At 33.9% G+C, this 19,211-nt stretch overlaps 3 protein-coding genes across 4 annotated transcripts; 1 reads left to right on the forward strand and 2 right to left on the reverse strand.

Annotated features, from left to right (window-relative positions):
* Window positions 1-218: 218 nt before the first annotated feature.
* On the reverse strand, window positions 219-1,953 carry LOC114177178 (protein SRG1-like). Its single transcript, XM_028062435.1, has 4 exons — window positions 1,664-1,953; window positions 1,227-1,474; window positions 801-1,128; window positions 219-636 (listed from the first exon to the last, which is right to left on the reverse strand). The coding sequence occupies exons 1-4, from the start codon at window positions 1,877-1,879 to the stop codon at window positions 385-387; spliced, it is 1,044 nt and encodes a 347-aa protein (XP_027918236.1). The 5' UTR covers window positions 1,880-1,953; the 3' UTR covers window positions 219-384.
* Window positions 1,954-2,987: 1,034 nt separating this feature from the next.
* LOC114175760 (probable anion transporter 6, chloroplastic) lies at window positions 2,988-14,494 on the forward strand. 2 transcript variants are annotated; one of them, XM_028060552.1, is made up of 15 exons: window positions 2,989-3,525; window positions 3,728-3,873; window positions 6,558-6,657; window positions 6,923-6,975; window positions 7,211-7,285; window positions 7,372-7,452; window positions 7,586-7,647; window positions 9,734-9,795; window positions 10,440-10,555; window positions 11,597-11,633; window positions 12,472-12,567; window positions 12,946-13,087; window positions 13,175-13,227; window positions 13,957-14,043; window positions 14,132-14,494. In XM_028060552.1, the coding sequence occupies exons 1-15, from the start codon at window positions 3,178-3,180 to the stop codon at window positions 14,231-14,233; spliced, it is 1,560 nt and encodes a 519-aa protein (XP_027916353.1). In that variant the 5' UTR covers window positions 2,989-3,177; the 3' UTR covers window positions 14,234-14,494. The 2 variants fall into 2 exon arrangements, with proteins under 2 accessions (XP_027916354.1, XP_027916353.1); XM_028060553.1 differs by lacking the exon at window positions 7,211-7,285 and having other exon boundaries at window positions 2,988-3,525.
* Window positions 14,495-15,700: 1,206 nt separating this feature from the next.
* Window positions 15,701-18,966, reverse strand: LOC114174993 (heparanase-like protein 3). Its single transcript, XM_028059741.1, has 9 exons — window positions 18,461-18,966; window positions 18,104-18,140; window positions 17,792-17,975; window positions 17,522-17,667; window positions 17,030-17,260; window positions 16,766-16,955; window positions 16,558-16,683; window positions 16,238-16,337; window positions 15,701-16,151 (listed from the first exon to the last, which is right to left on the reverse strand). The coding sequence occupies exons 1-9, from the start codon at window positions 18,704-18,706 to the stop codon at window positions 15,837-15,839; spliced, it is 1,575 nt and encodes a 524-aa protein (XP_027915542.1). The 5' UTR covers window positions 18,707-18,966; the 3' UTR covers window positions 15,701-15,836.
* Window positions 18,967-19,211: the final 245 nt, after the last annotated feature.

The raw sequence follows: 19,211 nt of genomic DNA on the forward strand, positions 1-19,211 counted from the left end.
TTTCTTTCCAATTCATTATACTCTTGAAACTTCCATAAACAGAACACGATTTTCTGCTCATTTATCGAAGTTGAATCCTGCGTGCTTTCATACACCACGAGCTACAATGACTTATTTACTTATTAAAGATTTGCGTGGTGAATTTTGAACTGATTTCTTAGTGGAAATTCAAACTTAGGACTCCAGAAGTCAAGTTAGGGACCACTCTTTTTGAAGAATTGCTATAAAACGGATTTAACTTGCTAACATTTTATTATATTACTAGTTATGGTTTCAAAGCAACTGAACCATACATGTTTATCTTTTATAGTTTGATTCAAATAACAAAAACATCAAAGACTTTTCCAACAGGTTGGGAATTCACATTTGAAAGTCTCACCACCTTTAATCAGAGTTATCTGCAATTTTGACAGTCTCAAGAGCAATCTTTCCCTCTTGATAGCACTTGTAGTTGATGTCACCATAACATTTAACGTTTCTGTATAACCTAGGTCGTGTCTCATCTATAAGACCCTCTACAGGTCCAATCTCGTTCTCAGGATCTGGCTCATTAAACATTGCCAAAGACATCCTCATCTTTTCTGTGTTTGTCACAACCCTGTGCATTATGCTCTTGAATATTCCATTACTCATGATCTGCAACAGTGCCAAACTTCATTAACCATTCATCAACTGAACACTGATTCCACCTCAAAAACTAGTTAATGACGCACCACCAACAAGTAAGCAAGTACAAAAATAGTATCTTTAAGCTAGGAGAATTTTGATTATTCATCAACAAGTAGTAGAACAACGATTACCTGCATTTGATCGCCCAGATTGACAACAAAGGCATCGGGGATAGTGGGAACACTGACCCATTTTTCATCTATCAGAACTTGAAGACCTTCCACTTCTTTGTCTTGCAATAGAACTGTGATTCCTGATCTATCTGTGTGAGGTTTGACGCCAAGAACCAAATCAGGCCTAGAACAACGTGGATAGAAGTTGAACCTCGCTAGCATCAATGATTCTTCACCAAACTGGTCCCGGAAGCTACCCTCTTCCAAATTCAGTGACCTTGCCATGGATCTCAAGAGATAATCCATCATTGATTTCACTTTCGCCGAAAACTCCTCTAATTTCTCACTGCATTATATTAAGAAAATTCAGCCCAGTAACTTACTTAAGTAAGCTACAGAAATTTCTCAGATAGAAAATGTATCCTCAAGAAACATCTCAGGTACCTAAAATCAGAAGGAATCTTGGGCCAAAGAGAAAGCCTTCGTTTTTCTTCTGGAAAAACTCGAAGTGATAGGCGATAGGACCAGTCAAGAACCTGCTTGTCTGAAACCACTCTATCATTCCCATATCCTTCAGATTCATTAACAGCTCGAGCATATTTCTGTTTTTCCTCTTCTGGGAGTGCAAAAAATTGTTTTGCAAGTTCACGTATTTTGTCAAGGTACGAACTTGACATTCCATGACCAATTGCCTGCATGTCAGATATGTATGCTCACTATTACAAAGATAAAGACACTTTTTTTTTCTCTTTTTTTATCTTAATAACTCTTCAAAGGGAACTAGAAAGTACAATAATATGCAATATATGAGTTATGGTTCTTTGAAACACATGCAAGTAACAGTGAAGATGAGGTTTTTGGAAGGTTTTGTAGATCCACACCTGGAAGCATCCAGCTGAAGTTAGAGAAGATCTGAGCCTGTGTAGCTCACCTTCTGATGAGAGGAGACTTACATCAATGATGGGTATTGGAATGAGTGCAGAAGAATCTTTAGATCCAAAGCTATTTCCTTTAACAATATATTGCGGTGGTGGTTCATCACCTTCCATGGACATTTCTTGAACGCTCTTGGCCACCGATTTCTCTTGGCCAGCCATGTCTTTCTTAATTGTTGATCCACCAATGGATGGTTTTCTGTTGTGTGAAGTTAGTGATTATGTGTTGATGAATATTTTATTACTCCACGTTTCTTTTGGAGACAATTTGTTTAGTGTTATATACAAAACAATGTCTGCAGTTTAGTCCAATGGCTCCGACAAGAACATGAGCTGTGCTTAGTTTTTCGTAGTTAAACTGTTTTAATAAGGAACATGGATCGTCTGTATAGCCGAAAGTTTTGCATCCAATAGTTTTTTAACAAAATATTTAGAATGTTTTATGATAAAAATATGCGTTCGTGTAGTTTTAAAAATATAAAATTTTGATTTTTTTTGAGTAATTAAATTATTTGAAATTAAAATTTTAAATTTCAATTTGACAGCAAGGTTTGAAATTCGTTGTGCTATTTATTTGATTTTGGCTGTAACTTGGTCACTTCAATAAGATAAACGCATTTTTTAAATTATTTATTTTTCTATATTGAAACACACCATCCGAGACCACCACCGATCAAAAACCACTATCAATCATCACCGTCACCACAAATACTTTACAAGGGTAATGTGGGTATTTTAAAAATTTTGGGGGTGCAGTAACAAAGAGAGGTGCAGGAAGAAGCTGTGAGCAAAGGGTGACCCAACTAAACTGTTGCGGGATGTTTGACCCAACAAAATAACCTTTTAAAATTCTTATAAATTTTCGAAGAATATATTTTGAATGTTTCTAAAATAGTTTGAACAAACAACTATATTTCAAAAATAAAAAATTAATCTTTAAATTATTTTGGATTATTAATCACAAACATCTATTACAGAATTTATTTTTACGAAATAAGATGTGTAGAAAGAAAAGTTTTAAAATATATTCTATAATTCTGAAAATAGAAGACTTAAAAGCTTTCGGACCTGAAAGTAGTGTTCGAGTTGGTGACATGGTAGGATAGGATTACTCTTTGCACTCTCTTGATATATAAATACGCAACAGGATGGCCCGGCCCACGTTTTCCCACATGTTAACATATCTTGACCAAAAACATTACAATGTTTGGAACCAAAAACAACATAAACATGTTATAGACTATGGCTTTGACTATGATTGTGCCTTGTTTATTCCAAATCTTCATTTTGATGTGAGCCACAAGCACCACCACTTCGTGGCCACCTCTTATAGCAACAATGTTAGTATTACCCATACGCCTCATGTTTTGTTATGTAATGACACTCCCTAACACACCCAAATATTGTTTCTTTTATCTTTTTTTCCCCTTTCCTTTGCTTTCTGCAACTTTTTAACCAGCATGGCCAAGCTCACGCTGAGACCAGACAATTCCTGCTTCATTTCACATACTCACAGAGCATACTCACACACCCCTTTTATCAGAACGACATCGTTTCCACGTTTTCACTTGCACCCCTCACCTTCCAGCTACAGCTTAAGGCTCCGAATAGTTTCTAGCGCTCAACAAAATGCCAAAGAAACCCACAGAGTGGCCAAGGCCAAAGCTCTCACGGAGCTTCAAGTGGAAGAGGTGGAGAAGAAGCATGAAAACTTGTCCGGGACCTGGCCACCTTGGAAGAATCTTCCCCAAAGATACAAGCTCATTGGCACCACATCTCTCGCCTTCGTTATTTGTAACATGGATAAGGTTCTTACATGCTTTTGCAACCCCACAAAGTAAAATTGATTCTTGATCACAATTAGATATAATCATATAAGCAAGCAAATGAAAGCACTTTCTTTTTTGGTGGTTTTTTGTTTTTAATGGAAAGAAAGCATTTTTAGAGTATAATCAATGAATTGCTTCATTAATTATCCGTGGGATTTGATTTTGATTTAATGGGGTGCAGGTGAACTTGAGTGTTGCCATAATTCCAATGTCTCATCAATTTGGGTGGAACTCGACAACGGCTGGATTGGTTCAGTCCTCCTTCTTCTGGGGCTATGCATTGAGTCAATTGCCTGGGGGTTGGCTAGCCAAAATATTTGGTGGCCGGTTAGTTACCAGTTGCAACACTTATTCTTTCTTTGCTTTATTGCTATTTGCTTCCCGAAAGATTTATCTTGTGTTAGACTTTTAAGCATTTGTAGGAGAGAAAATAAGAGAAAAATTAAATGAATTTCTTCATAAGCTTAAGTTAGTTATCTACAAGTACAGAAATAATTAGAACAATTATATATATATAAGAGAATTTCTTAATACTAGCTTGTGAAGAAACTTTTGTCCTCTTAGTTTTGTCTCTCACAAGAAGTTTGTCCAAACATCGCTTTATTGAGATATTTTAGTTCAAATTGCCCTGACATTGTAAATATTCTTTATTCTATTTTTCAATCATGTCATGGATTGACATAATTAAAAATTACGGACTTTGTATTATTTTAAAAGTTATATACAAAGCACCGTTCTAAATTGTGGCTTGCATGCACAAATAGTTGCGGTGTTTCCCAAAACTGCAACGACATACAACTATGGTACTTTCCACAACCGCAATGACCTTCCTTGTCAGTGTGGTTTTCATTCACACAAGTTATCACAATGCATCCACAACTTATCTTCAGCATTGCTCTAACTTCTAAACTGCCAATGGTAATGAATGTGACGACCATGTGAGATGTTAGGTGAGAACAAATGACACCGCATAGTGATGTATTGGGAAGACATGAGATGTGCTAATGCATAATTAGAAAAAATATTCCAACAATTAGAATAATTTATAAAATTCTTATTGCAAACATATAATAATTTCATGCTGCAGCGGTCACAGTCTGTATTGCAGCAGCTGCAACGGTTGCACCTGCAATTTATAACCATGATCCAAATTGTAAAGATCTTTACACTAACAATGTATCAAAGTTAAAGTCTGAAAGAAAACTGGAAAAGTACAATACTCCGGGGTGATAAGATGTTATTGGTTTTCTACTTTTCTCTGCCAAAAGAGTATGAAAACATTTGGCACATAAGTTTTAGTGAATAGAGAAGAAATCAAGGCCACTTTAATTTGGTCGGTATAGATTTGATAAAGTAATTCTACTTTATTTTTCTAGTTTACCTCTAATCTTCCCTTCTCTGTTTTCTGTATTTATTTTATTATTTTTAACTCAGAAAAAATATGTATCTTGTCTGCATCTGGAAGGAACATGCAAAGCAATTGAAATGCCAAGAGTTGAGTGAAGCATCACAGAGTGCCACTACTAATATGTAGGTTCTTAGTGGCTTGTAATTTCACATTAACTAGAGATATGAATCAAATAAAGATTCTACAGTTTGGATAACCCTCATCTTAGAAATAAATTTGTGGGTTTGAGTTAGACCAAAGTCTAAATTCTAAGAAATTTTCAAAGCATTTCCACGCTTTAGGATCCTTGGGTGAGGTGGTATGCTGTTGAATTGGGCCCTAACTCCAAATACGAAGATGGTTCATTTTTCCATAGTTAGGCCAGCAATGATCTGAGGTTCAAATTAAGTTGAACCAGATGTATACTCTTTTGCATATTGTACTGAAGTTTTAGGCACTTTGAACTCAAGTTTTAATGACTAAGTAATCAAATTGTAAAATTGGGACTTGCACCGATTTCTGATTATTCTATTAGGAAGGAAATGCTGGTAAATGATTTGAGTATTGTCCACTATAACGTTGAATTGATAATGAAACAATGAATCAATGGGTTGTCCGACTTTGGAAAAATCAAATCTTTAAAATGCTTAGCAGCAAATATCTTGTCATGTAATCTCTTTGTAATCAAGGCTCAGGATGGATATGTAACATATGTTAGAATCTACTTGCGAGGCATTGAACTTTAATCTCACATTTGGAAATATGAGATTCTAGTATGGAGTTTATAAGGCTTTGAACTCTCCAAGTATCTTTTGTGGTGTAGTTCTCCCTAGGTTCTTACCGATTTTTATCAGAGCCTTTAATCATGTCTCTCAATTGCTAACGAGGTGCAGGTGGTGATACCAACATTGCAATGTTTTCCTAGATTATTCAAAGGGCTAGTGCATAGCCAGCCCCCATGGGCCTTAGGGTTGTGGAGCGTGGTGGGATCTTATAATCCAACTGTAAGGTGTGAGACTTGAGTCGAACATTGGAAGTGTGAGATATTATTGTGGGGTTTATAAGACCCTGGGCTCCATTTACAATAGCTAGCTTTTGTGGTGCGGCTCTCTCAAGATAATTATTAGGATGTGTCTCTTTCTACAGGTAGGAATTCTCATTTCCATGGAATGCTGACAGAACTGGAATTATTATTTTTTCATACCAAACCAAGCATTCTCTTAATGAGTTTCCCATTTCTAAATTTTTCTTCGTTGTCCTTTAAGCCATCTTAAACAATACCTTTGTCATTGTGCAACACATATTCGTCACGTTTATCTATCGGGTGAAATTATAATTACATTCCAAAGAGAGGTTCAAGATTAAACTGAGGTATTTACAACACGGCATTTACATACTATATTATATTGTTATTGAAATAATTGTCTAAGCATTCCTTTGTCTATTATTGACAATTGTATCCATCTATATCTTCCTTTTATTAAAAGGGAGTCAATTGAAAAACTCGTGTTCAAGTCCTAAAGAAAGAGATTGTAATTGGACAATTACCTCATTCAGAGTTGGCACTGATATTTCTATTTAGCTTCCGAGTTTATGATGTTACAACATTATCTTTCTTTTTCAGGACTGTTCTTGAGGTTGGGGTACTGATATGGTCAGTGGCTACCGCTCTTGTTCCTTTTCTTGCTGGATTTATGCCTAGCTTACTTTTGTCAAGGGTTTTGGTCAGTAATTTTTTTCAATCACCCAATGCATACTTTCTTTCTTTTGCTGATTTAAGGGCTACTTACACCCATGATTCCTCTGGTCTAGCAAAATGTTATTATTTTGATGTATTTATCTTTCCATGGGATTTTCTATCTTCTGCTGTTAGTATGCCTATTTTGGGTTTCTTTTTCGTATATTTATTGCTATTTAACCTGTACACTGGTTAACATTTGTTATTCTTTTTCAACACTACTAAGCTCTTCTCTTCCATTGAATATCTAGGTTGGGATAGGCGAAGGTGTTTCACCCTCTGCAGCTACGGATCTTATTGCCAGGCATGTATATTTGGTTGAACCGAATTTTTTCTTGCATTATAAGAATCCAAAGAAACATAAAGAGGTTGAACACAAACAGCAATTGTTTGGAGCTTAACAAAAATACTTTAAGTTAATAATTCATTCACCTAACTCAGCCACAGATTTTTTACATATACCATACATGTCAGTCAGTTATAATATATATTTTTATCTTTTCACTTTTTTAACTGGTAAGGTTTATTGCCACATGCAGGTCAATACCATTGGAAGAACGTTCACGGGCAGTAGGATTTGTTTTTGGAGGTTTGAGTGTTGGAAGTGTTATGGGGTAGGGCATTTTCTAGCTTGAAGTTACCCATAATTGTAATTTTTTTTATTGTCTACTCTCAATTTTAACACTTTAATATCTGTCAGGCTTCTTTTGGCTCCTCCTCTTATCCAAAATCTTGGTTGGGAATCAGTATTTTATTTATTTGGTCTTTTGGGGATTGCTTGGTAAGTATAAATGACTATCTATTTTCCACTTGCCTCTCTATTAGTTAAAAATAGTAAATTTCCTATGTCTTGAGTTTCAAATATGGTTGTTAGATTCAAATTATGACTTGCTTTATTGGCATGATTTTTGAAGGTTTTTGGGGTTTCAAGTTCTTGAAGGAGGTGAAAAACAATTAAATCCAAAATCTCTTTCATGTGAGATCTTTATCTATTTTAATTTTTTTTGTGGCTTCTTGATTTGGGCTAAAATGTATTTTGTTATTAAATCAATGATGATAAATGACGCATTTCTATTAAAATAAGTTTTACAATCTATTAGGATTTATGATCTGCTGGAATTTATATTTATCAAGTAATGTTTGCTTGATGATCTTATTGTTGGAAACATTTTTTTTTTCTTTTGAAAAATACTTCGGAGGTCATCCTTACTATGGTACTACCTGCCTGCTTAATCTGCTTTGGTCTGAGTGGAGTTATCACTTTTTCTTTGCTTTTCATCTTCATCAACACTGCTGGAAAATGATAAATTTTGTATCAGCCTATAGCTTGGTTTGCTGTTGTTTTTGTCAACGCTAATCATTCTGTGAATTTGCTCTTCTAAATTGAAAATTTCACTTTAGAGAGGAAGAGGAAGGTGAGGCAGGCATCTCAGCTATTAAGGAAAAATCAAGGAGTAGTTTCTAACAAATCCATGATTTGTTATACATGTGCATGATATTCTCACCATTGATGTTGGCATGAATATTGAGATTTCTTACTTTTCCTTCCAAAGTGAGAGCTGACTTTAGTGGAGTCAAATTCAATAATAATCATTTAATAGATCTCCAATGTTACCTGACATAAGATATGGGTTACCTACATATTTACCAGGTTATTCCTTGTGTCTGTGGTTATGTGTGATTCAATAATTAATGTTGAGTGACCACCGGATAAGTTCTGAACTTGCAAGCATTTGTCCTTTTAGTCCTTGACATTTCTAAACCCTCACTTAGTCCATCATTTTTAGAAAGTCATTCAGTTTAGACCTTTTCTAAGCTTTTATTCATTGGCATTAAGGATTTAAGTGAATAACTTTTTGCAAAGTCAAGAACTATATGGGAGTTTAGAAAATTCAGGAACTAATGTCTATAATGCTTACAATTTCATGAACTGAATGGTTCACAAAATCAATGTGAATTTGAAACTATGACATGTCAGCAAGGATTTTAAGTATATGTTAGGTTCTCGAGGTAAAAAAAGGGTTAAGAGGGAGAGAGAATCAAAAAACACCCTAAGCCTTTCTCTGGCAATGGAAGAATCCCCTTTTCAAATGTGTGAAACGGTTTTATTTCTGTCCCCATAAAGAATGCCTATTTTTGTTCGTAAATTATGTGCATATGCCCTTCGACCTCCAAAATCTTCTAATAACTATCTGTTATACCTAATCTATTACACGTTTCTAATATAAGTATATAACCAGTAACTACTTATACTTAGGCTGTGTTTGAATAACCCTGTTGAAAGCCAATAAAATGTGAGAGGACAATTGGGTTCAAACGTGCTTTGAAAAGTCGGAACTCTAATTTTTAAAATCAATCTTCCACCCTCTGCTGTATAACCAAGACCAAGTTGCTCCATTTACACAGTATCTCTCATCAATGGGTGTGTCCCGTGTCCGACACGTATCAGTAAAGTGTCCAATTTGAAAGATATTTTTTTTTGGTCTTTAACATGATTTTGACATGACTCCAACACAATATTAATAACCACAAATTCAATGATTTTCTAAAAAATCCATAAACTTGTAAATTTATCACATAAGTTTCTATTATGATTCTAAAAATAAGGAAAAAATATTATATGATCACTACTTTTCACTTTTTTTATATTAGATAAATAAATTAGATTCATTTCTATGTTAGTTGACAATGTGTTAGTTGAAAGTTAGAAAATAATATGTATATACATGCCGTGTCCTGTGTCCTATGTTTTTCAATTTAGCTGTATTTCTGTGTTCGTGTTGTATCCGTGTCTGTGTCCGTATCCAGGCTTCATAGCTCCTAACATCATGTCAGTACTCATAATCTGCACATTTGGTTAAGAATTAATAAATTATAAAATGAAGATAATATCTTCTACTTTTTCATTTTTCTTATATTATGTGTAAAAGGCAGTTTGCATGTTCGTATATAAGGTGTCTTTGTTGTTCAGTTGAAGGCTTTCATTCTTTTGTTTAGAATTTGAAGCCTTACGTGGTTAAAGTGGTTGTTTTTAACTTTTGTCTTTCACTGCCTCGTTACAGCCCCAGACACCCTGACAAACTCATGGAAAACTTCTCTGACCGAATTGAATGGCTCTTTGAAGGTACAAGTAAAGAAATTTACGGCAGTTTTGAAGCTCATTCTTTTGTCAAAATTTGAATGACCGTAGGAATGACTGGGCAGTTCTGCTTAATGGCTTTAGATATTCTTATACTTTTTATTGGTTGTGTTAGTTATTATAGATATTGTCTCTGTAAACACCTTTAGGAAGAAAACATTAGAGGAAAAATTGAAATCAGTTTCTCCATAAGCTAAAATTAACTCATGCACTAGATAATTTGTAAAAGCTCTCTCATATAGTTTCTCTGAGTTTTTATTTTTAACTCATGCATAAACTAATTTTAGCTTATAGAGGAGTGAAGTTCATTATCTTCTATTTTTTTTCCCCTGTAAGTGCTTAACATGTCCGTCATTCTTATCTCATTTGGCTACAATTTAGAATTTATTAAGGATTTTCATGGTAATAAAAATTATTTATATATATATGTATGTATGTTTGTATTTATGGATGTTCATTTTGGAGGTATTTTCTCAAGCAATTCCAATTTCCAAGTATTCTTAAGAGTTCAAATACCAGATATAATTTTTTTTTCCAGTATGCGTGTAAGACTTACACTTGGTTAGATTAAGTGAATGCTTACAATATCTGCTAAGTAACATTGTTTTGTGTCTGTTCTTATAATACAGGATGTACCTTGGAAGGCCTTTTTCCAAAATCGTGCTGTGTGGGCTATGATATATGCTCATTTCTGTGGTAGTTGGGGTCACTATAATTGTCTATCATGGCTTCCCACATTTTTTAGGTACCCTGTTTCCACTTTTTATCTTTCACTGCAACCAAGCCACCATTGAGTCAGTGGTGACCTTTCGAATGAATAATTGTTTCTTTAACTTTTTTTGCCATTTTAACATTTACTCATTCATGACATATTTTTACTTACAGAAATTTAATTAAATTATCATATCATGATATGCTAGAAAGAAGCGGATTTACCTTTTATTTACTCTTGTTACACACACACACGCAGAGGAACCAAAGTTATATTATTACATTTTAGAATTTTACAGTCTGGGAATTTCAATTTGAAATTGACGACTTTACTGCTGCTGAGCCCTGTTGCTATGAGATGATGCCATAGTGTTGATCACACACTTCGATTGCTTTTTCTTTTATAAAATAATTCCTCTTGTTTAAAGATTGATGAATTTGGGGAAGAAAGTAATTTTGTAAATAATTTATTCATAGGGTTTAACAATTGGATCTTCGGCATAAAGAATAGTAAATTCTAAATTTGTCTTTTTCTCTTTCATTGTTCAGAGAGAATCAATTTGAGATTTCGAATATTCTCAGGTCAAAGAAATTATGTAAAGAATTTTATAGCACTCTGCTAATGGTTTTAACATATTTATGCGTCGAATTCAAACTTCTCTACAGTTGCAAACCATGGAAAAGCTTTGTAGTACCTTGGAGAAAACCATAGTTTATTTTCGAAAGTGAGTTTAGGTCTTACTTAATCCTACAAAATTAATTTATAAGATGAAGTTTGCACCCTTTGTCATATCTCAAGACAACTTGAGATCTCCTTTACTTTGTGACTGCTTAGCATTATTTTGTAGATTCCATACTGATGTATAGTGATGATCACTGACTGCCATTTGGCAATATATTGCAACTAAGATTAGTTATGCATTTTGAAAATTCTTGAGAAATTAGATAATTTTGTGTTATGCATGATTGTCAGATCTTAAAATTTTTGTTTTAAAGTTGTACAGAATTTAGTGCTAGTATTGCGTACAGTTTTGATCACTGGAGAATCTAATTCGTCCATCTGTATGATATGTAGTGAGGAGCTGAATCTAAATCTGACTGAAGCTGCATGGGTAAGACAGTTATTTTTTCTTTCTTGTTTTAGTGCCTATTCATGTCTTGAGTAGGGAGAGTAGCTATTTTCATTCTTTATGTCTCACATTGACAACGAAAGAAATGTAGCAATTTCCTCTTTCAAAACATCACAAATAATAAACTGACACATTAACTGCATCTTGCAGGGCTATCATACCACATATTTAACAGTACTACCAAATTATGCTATGTCTTTTATTTTTCCTAACACAAATTTTGAATGGCCTCGCACCATCTCCTTTAGCTAGCCCAAAACTTGGCCAAAAATAATGACATAATTGAAATAGCAAATTATATGTTGAATAATATTAAACTATTTAAACTTAATAGATAATAGTTTTGAAGAGTAAACAATCATCACCGTGTAGATGTCATAATTCATAATGATACTTAACATGAATTTTCTTTAAAAAAAATAATCATTACTATTTTCGATGTTCCAACTTGGGGGTGTGGTACCCCAACAAGTGGAGAGACTGTTTTAAATATTTTAACCCATGATCTCCATGTCAGAAGGCAACAACCTTACTGTTTTAAATATTTTACCATGGCTCTCCCTCAATGAAAACATCTTTTTCCCAATTCAATATGGACTTTCCTTTTACCAATTTAACCTAGTTTTTAATGGCTTTGCAAGTTCTTGACAATGTGACTGGACTAACTGAACACCAGGCTAGTTGAACCTATCTGTTTAGTTTTTTTTTTTTTTCTTTCTAAAAAAAAGTTTATTAAAAGTTCTATTTTTGGACTGGGATCTCGCCTAATATTCACACACATACGGATATACTAACCATTGGGGATTGTTAATCGTTTCAGGTGTCTATACTTCCTCCATTGGCTTCAATATTTGTGACTGGTCTTGCAGCACAATTAGCTGACAACTTGATTTCAAGAGGAGTTGAAACCACTGTGGTATGAGAGACACTGAAATGTTATTTGTTATTGTTGTTTATTATATGAATCATTACTACATATGATATGGCAACAAATGTACTTCTTCATGATAAAGTTGACATCATATTTTGTTAAGAAATGAAATTTCATGTTCTGTAGCCATTAGTCCTTCTCTAATACTAAATTCTGCATCCAAACTGACTGTATACACAATGCATGTTAGGGTAAAGACAAGACTATTGAATACACCTCACTGGATGTAGGCACAGTAGATATTGTGACTGTTGACCCAATGCAGACATCTAAATGGCAACTGACAAATTATTTGAACATATCTATCTTGACTTTTATTCTTAATTCCTCAGCTGCCTGAATTTCTTTTAAAATTATTTATAGGTTCGAAAGATCTGCCAGTCTATTGCATTTTTGTCCCCTGCAATCTGCATGACTCTTTCCTCACTGGATCTAGGGTTACCACCTTGGGAGATTGTGGGAATTCTCACAGCTGGTTTGGCCCTCTCAAGCTTTGCCTTATCAGGTACTAGTTAATCCTGCTGCAAATATACCCTGTTTGATTCATATACTTTCCTTAGCCTTCACTGTCTGTATTTATCTGCTTATCCAGGGCTTTATTGTACTCACCAAGACATGTCACCCGAATATGCAAGTATACTTCTGGTATGTGTGCTTCCACTTCTTTTCTTTTATATGAAATTGAATATTGTGAATTTTTTTAACAAAATACCCAGAAGAACAAAGGGTCTATTTGAACAAATTTTTGCGCAAGTACTTTTAAGATGAAAAAATAATAAGAACCATAAATGAAAATCAGGGTATGCATAAACTAATTGGTAGAAGCTTTCTCATGTTAATTCTCTAAGAGGTGATTTTTAACTTTATAAATTATGTCATTTCAAAGCTTTTCTGCAGTATTTTCATTTTGAAGGTTCTGCACATCTTTTGTTGTTTTTAAGTCCTCTGATATCCACCCTATAAGAATCTTGAAGCAGGTAGCATCATTCACCCATCAAATTTTGGAATAAGAATGGGACACAGTTATTCTCTGCTCCTTTAGAATTATATTAATTTTATCCTTTTGAGTAAAGGATTTTAATCTATAAGTTGTCCTGTTCATGCAAAAAGGCCTAATGTATTGTAAGTTTTAGTTTAAAATTATTAACTTTTGATGGACTTCTGTTCCATCCTAAGTTTGAAGACTATCCAATTTTCCCAATCCAAAAGAAACTCCTATTCACCCAAGTTAATAACTTGAAAATGGATAGACTAAACCATACTCACTATTTGCTGTTAGGGGTTGGATTGGAGCCATATCCATAATTTTTTTAAAAGAAAAAAGAAAAAAATCTGAGTTGCATCTGACTTCTTTCTTGTTCTGTTTTGTCTCAGGGTATAACCAATACTGTTGGGGCTGTTCCTGGAATTGTGGGTGTAGCACTCACTGGTTATCTTCTTGACTTAACTCATTCATGGAGCGTAAGTTGCTGCTAATGTTAGTTGTTTTCTCAATGTATGCTGTATATCATTATGTGAATTTGATTTATATTTCATCTCTGGCATGTAGATTTCACTATTTGCACCATCAATCTTCTTCTATGTGACTGGTACCATGGTATGGTTGGTGTTCGCCAGCAGTAAGCCTCAAAGTTTTTCTGAGCATAACTGATTCATGTTCCAGTCATTCACTATGTATGAGAAGTGGATTTTTGACACAGGGGGGTGTATCCTTTGATATTTACAAATCAGATAATTTAAGTACAAAGAAATGATTGTATAGGTATATGTATGTATGTATTCTTATTTTTCAATTGTAGGATATTATAGAATTTTTGTATATTTTTCACAGATGATGTTATGGTGGTTGGTCACCAAAAAATGTACTGACAACTTAAATCCTTGAAAGTCAAGAATCAGTTTCCTCTACCAACTTTTGGTGCTATGGTCTTCTCTTGCAAGTTTCAACCAGAAAGTGACCTTTGATGAATAATTTTAACATTTTAAGCTATGAAATCTCTCTCCAAACTCTCCATGTCATTGTTTTTTCCTTTTTTTAATTATGTTTTAGGCTATATTTCTTAAGCTTTGGTTGTGAGGTCAACTGATCATTATTGATGAAGAACACCTGCTCTGCTGAGATTTCTCTCACTCTCATTTGTTTTTGAGATTTTGTTGTGTTGTATTTAAGATTGTTTTGAATTGATGATGAAAAATGGATACAACTATAGTTGAATAAAATGTATTGGAATACAATGAAATAAAATGTAGGTCTTATTTTTTATTCAATGAATATCCTTTTAGTTTTTTTAACTATTATAATTAAGTTAAGAACTGTGTCAAAGATTTTAATAATTAAGAAATAATAAAATAATATAATTAAAAATTGCCATGAAAATTAATTAATGACGTGAAATGTTATACTTTTTAATAAAGAATATTTCATAATTAAAGTCACATTACAAAGTGATTGTTTAGATTCATCTATTACAAAGTGATTAATAACACCGTCGTTAATAAAGGATCATAGAAGAATATCTTTGAAATTCTGTTTTTAGATTTTAAAAGTTTGAAAAACGATGAAATAAATATTAATAAAACACGAAAAACAAAATGATTTTTCATCAGACTTTCTCTTCATCTACAAGCAGATTTGCAACTAAAGATAACAGTACGTGCCTATTCATCTTCTATATAAAATCATATATTAATTATATTTTAATATATGTAATGTTTATATGTGTTTTCATGTTATATTAAATATGTAGAATTAAAAGAATAAAATAATTTAAACTTTTATATTTAGTGAATATATTTTAATTCGTTATTTTAAATATTATTTTTATTAAAAAATTATAATGATTTTTTAAAATATATTTTATTTATTTAATACTTCTAAAAGTTATTTCATATATTAATTTTTTATTTTATCAATCAAATCATTTTTAAACTTTTATTTTATTTTTCTGAACCTCACTTTTCACTCTCTCAAATTTATCCTTTAATCCATGTAGATGCTAAATGTCTCATCCACATGTGGCAAGAGATTAAATGTCACTCTCAATTTACCTGAGACATTTAAAATTTGCCACTAAAACTGAATGGTAGGCATTAGAAAACAAACAACTGGTCAAAGTCGTGTAGGCCCCCATTAGGGGAAGAGAAGATAAAACTATAACCAATAATAAGCTTAAATACAATTTTCATGTATTCTATCTCTTATTTTATGGACCACCAAGTGAAACCAATTTTCGGATTCAACTAGTGCCACTGAGCTAGCTGCATGCTGCAAGAAGAACATTTGGTATATGAGCAAATACAATAGATACAGGACCAACTGTTATTGGCTTTGTTGAGTCTACATATATAGGCTCCAAAGCAGGAATTTCACCAGCTGAGTTTACACTTAAAACTTTTCCATTTAGCAACATGATTTGGCTATGTAAATTCCTCTCTGGTGCTGTTAAATGGTACTCTCTTCTGGCTGGTTCATGCACTCCACTGTGAGGTAAATTGTTAAATTTTAAGGCCACGTTTACTTCAACTGTGGTGCTGTTGTCCAAGTTCAGCACTAGTATTGTCACCCCTTTCTGTAACAGAGAGTATCACATCAGATTTCAAGTATATTTATTACATCTAGCATGTACAAATACAGACACAGAACTTCTTCACTTACAGATTCCTTTGCACAGTGTGCGTAAGTTCTTATCTTCTTTGTACCATAGAAGGTGGTTGAAAGGACACGCCCTCCCATGAGTCGGTGCCAAAGAAGTGCACTGTAAGAAAGAAAGCACAAATCCACAAAAATGTACTTCAAATGGGACCCCACTTTAATAAAACCTCTTGTTCTTTATAACAAATAGGTTCCTTAATAAAGTGGCAAGCAATTAATGAAGCAAGTATCACACATGGGATGACTGACTATGATAAATCAGACAATATTTAATTGGTGATGATGATGCTCATTGTTCAACTATGAAATTCATTTTTTAGTACCTATAATAGTCTGGATTTGGCATGAAAGTAGTAGTATTCAGTAAACCATAGTTTCCTCCTATCAAACTTTGTCTGCAGTATGTTCTGGTGTCATAAACAGCTGACATGCCAAGCTGGTCCAAATACCTGTGTTTAATGTGATAGCTTTAGAAAATAAACCTGTGGGAATCTCTTTGTGTATTGACAAAGCAAGGGGAGTTATACTAACCAGAAACTGTAGACAAATGCATCAGACACAAGATGATGGCCACTATTATAGGCCCCTCCTGCCTCACCAACCCATGCTGTTACCTTGTTTGTTGAATTTTTAAGTATACCTTTGAGCCTTCTGAATGTGTCAGCCGGTCCATCCAGTTTGGAAGGGTCAAGAATAGTTTGAGTTAAGTGGTCATCAACTCCTGTAAGTAGCTTTGAGTTAGAAATGGAGACAAGGAAAACATGATAAATTTATATCCAGTTTTGAGGAAGATACCTGGCCCAAGATTATAAATGTGGTGGGTGACCACATCTGCAGATTTACCAGATTTACTTATAAATTCCTTGAACCAATTTGCGTCAAAGAAGCCTCCAGGAGCAATAACTAGTGGCTTTGGTTCAATCCCTCTATATTCATTTTCAACTATACTTCTTAAAGCAGCTACATCAGAAGCATATTGATCTGCTGCAACACTTACCCCAATTCCATTTCCACACAATTCATTCCCTGTCCGTAACAAAAGACTCCCTTGTGGTTAGTCCACACACAAGATGGCTTTATTCACATTGCTTATACAACACCACAGTTAATTCTAAAGAAGGAAAGTTGCCATTTTCTTTCTTGTAGCAAAATAGTTTGATGATTACAACTATTTATATAAAAATTTAAATTTGTCAGGTGAACTATGCCGTGTAATAAGGGATAATGATAGCATTAAACCTTAAAATTTTCATGCCTAGTCTTATTGTTCCAGCAGCATAGTCTTACCAAGTTCCCAACCATGAATGTGGTACTTCTTTCTGACAGTGTATCGTATTAAAGATTCAGCATTGGTGTAGTTCCAAGGTCCAACAGCAAAACCAGACTTTATAGATTTTCCGGCAAGCTCATTTAATCCAAAGATAACCTTAGCCCTGAAATATAACTATCATTGATGTTAAACTTGTCAAAAACACAGTTGCCAAATCAACAAGATAAGTCTATTTAGTCCCAACCACACTCACGGTTGATGACTTAAAAAGGGAAAACTGATTTTACCCTGCTTTCTGGAAAAAGCTGTTTAGCTCATCCCACCTGTTCATCGGTAAGCACCCTCGAGTGAAACCAAACATTTCATTAGCATTAAAAACAAAAGGAGTACAGGGTTGTCGATTATCTTCAGTTCCGTATATGACCTTGTCTTGCAAAGTGCCACCTACTCTAATTTTCAATGATGAAAAGGCTGCAAAACATTCAAAGCCAATGATACCTTAATAAACTACCAAAACTACGACGAATCATTCAATAATAAGATCTGAAAAAAAGAAGTAAATTGCTGCGAAAACAACCCAGTTGTGAATCCTTTCATACCTTTTACTGCATTTAACAAAATTTTGTTGTTGAGATCCTGCAACAGATAAAAGTTATAGATGTAAGTTTGTGACAAGACTAGAACCTTTATTGCTGGTAGAGAGGATAATCTCATCATTAAATGATCAGAGAATTATTATTTTAACAAATAAATAGATCTTTTTTAAGAAGACAACCTAGACATGCATTCCAGATAGATTCGAGCATCATTCCGAAGAGGGAAAAAAAGTCATCGTACAGAAAATGTTGTTTATAAATTAAAAGGAAGAAGACGCAAAAGCCATCTTATTATTCTGAAGAAAAAAAAAAATCTTTTAGCAGATTCAGAAACCATAAGAACAAAATAATGGAACTAACCAGATTAAGCAGAGAAGCATGCCCCCAACTACATTTTCCATAGTCACATTTCTGAGGAGGCCACCAATCCAGAGTTGCACACACAAAATCATCATCAATCCTTCCAATAGCAGTTTTCCCATGAACTAAAACAATCCCTTTGTCAACTGCACCTACTCTTGCACACAAAGCACCCACTGAGATGAAGCTCAAGCTTGCCAAGTACACCCATAGACACAGACCCAGAAGCCTTATCTGAAAACCCATTTCCAGATTCAGCAAAATACAAGATCTTTGTGACTTTTCTCAAATGGGCTGCTAAGAATTCATGGAACCGAGGCTTTGCTATTGCTACAGCAGCAGATTTTACTTGCTGACCACAGAGACAAAAGAGTGCTGATAATATAATGACATAAAACTTCCTTCACAGGAAAGTTATGTTATGCTGGCTGTTGCAAATGCTGGTGGAAAGACACTTCATTTCATGCGTACAATGCAGCACTTATATACTTGAGAATGCTTCCTCTGTGTCATCTTTTTACAGGTATCAATTTCAGAAGAATCTTTAACCCCACAAGCTAATTAAGAAATCACTGAGACGGCTAATTTTTAAGTATTGCATATAAGTTATTGAATAAGTATTTCCCAAATTAGCATTAGAAATAATTGAGAAAACTCGTTTCTTGTGTACAACTGTCCCTTTTATTGAGCCACTTGTTTTTTTAATTATTAATGATCAGCAAAACTTCTACTTGTGTGTTAATTTACTTTA

This window comes from Vigna unguiculata, chromosome 3, assembly GCF_004118075.2.
Source record: "Vigna unguiculata cultivar IT97K-499-35 chromosome 3, ASM411807v1, whole genome shotgun sequence".
Lineage (NCBI taxonomy): Eukaryota > Viridiplantae > Streptophyta > Magnoliopsida > Fabales > Fabaceae > Vigna > Vigna unguiculata.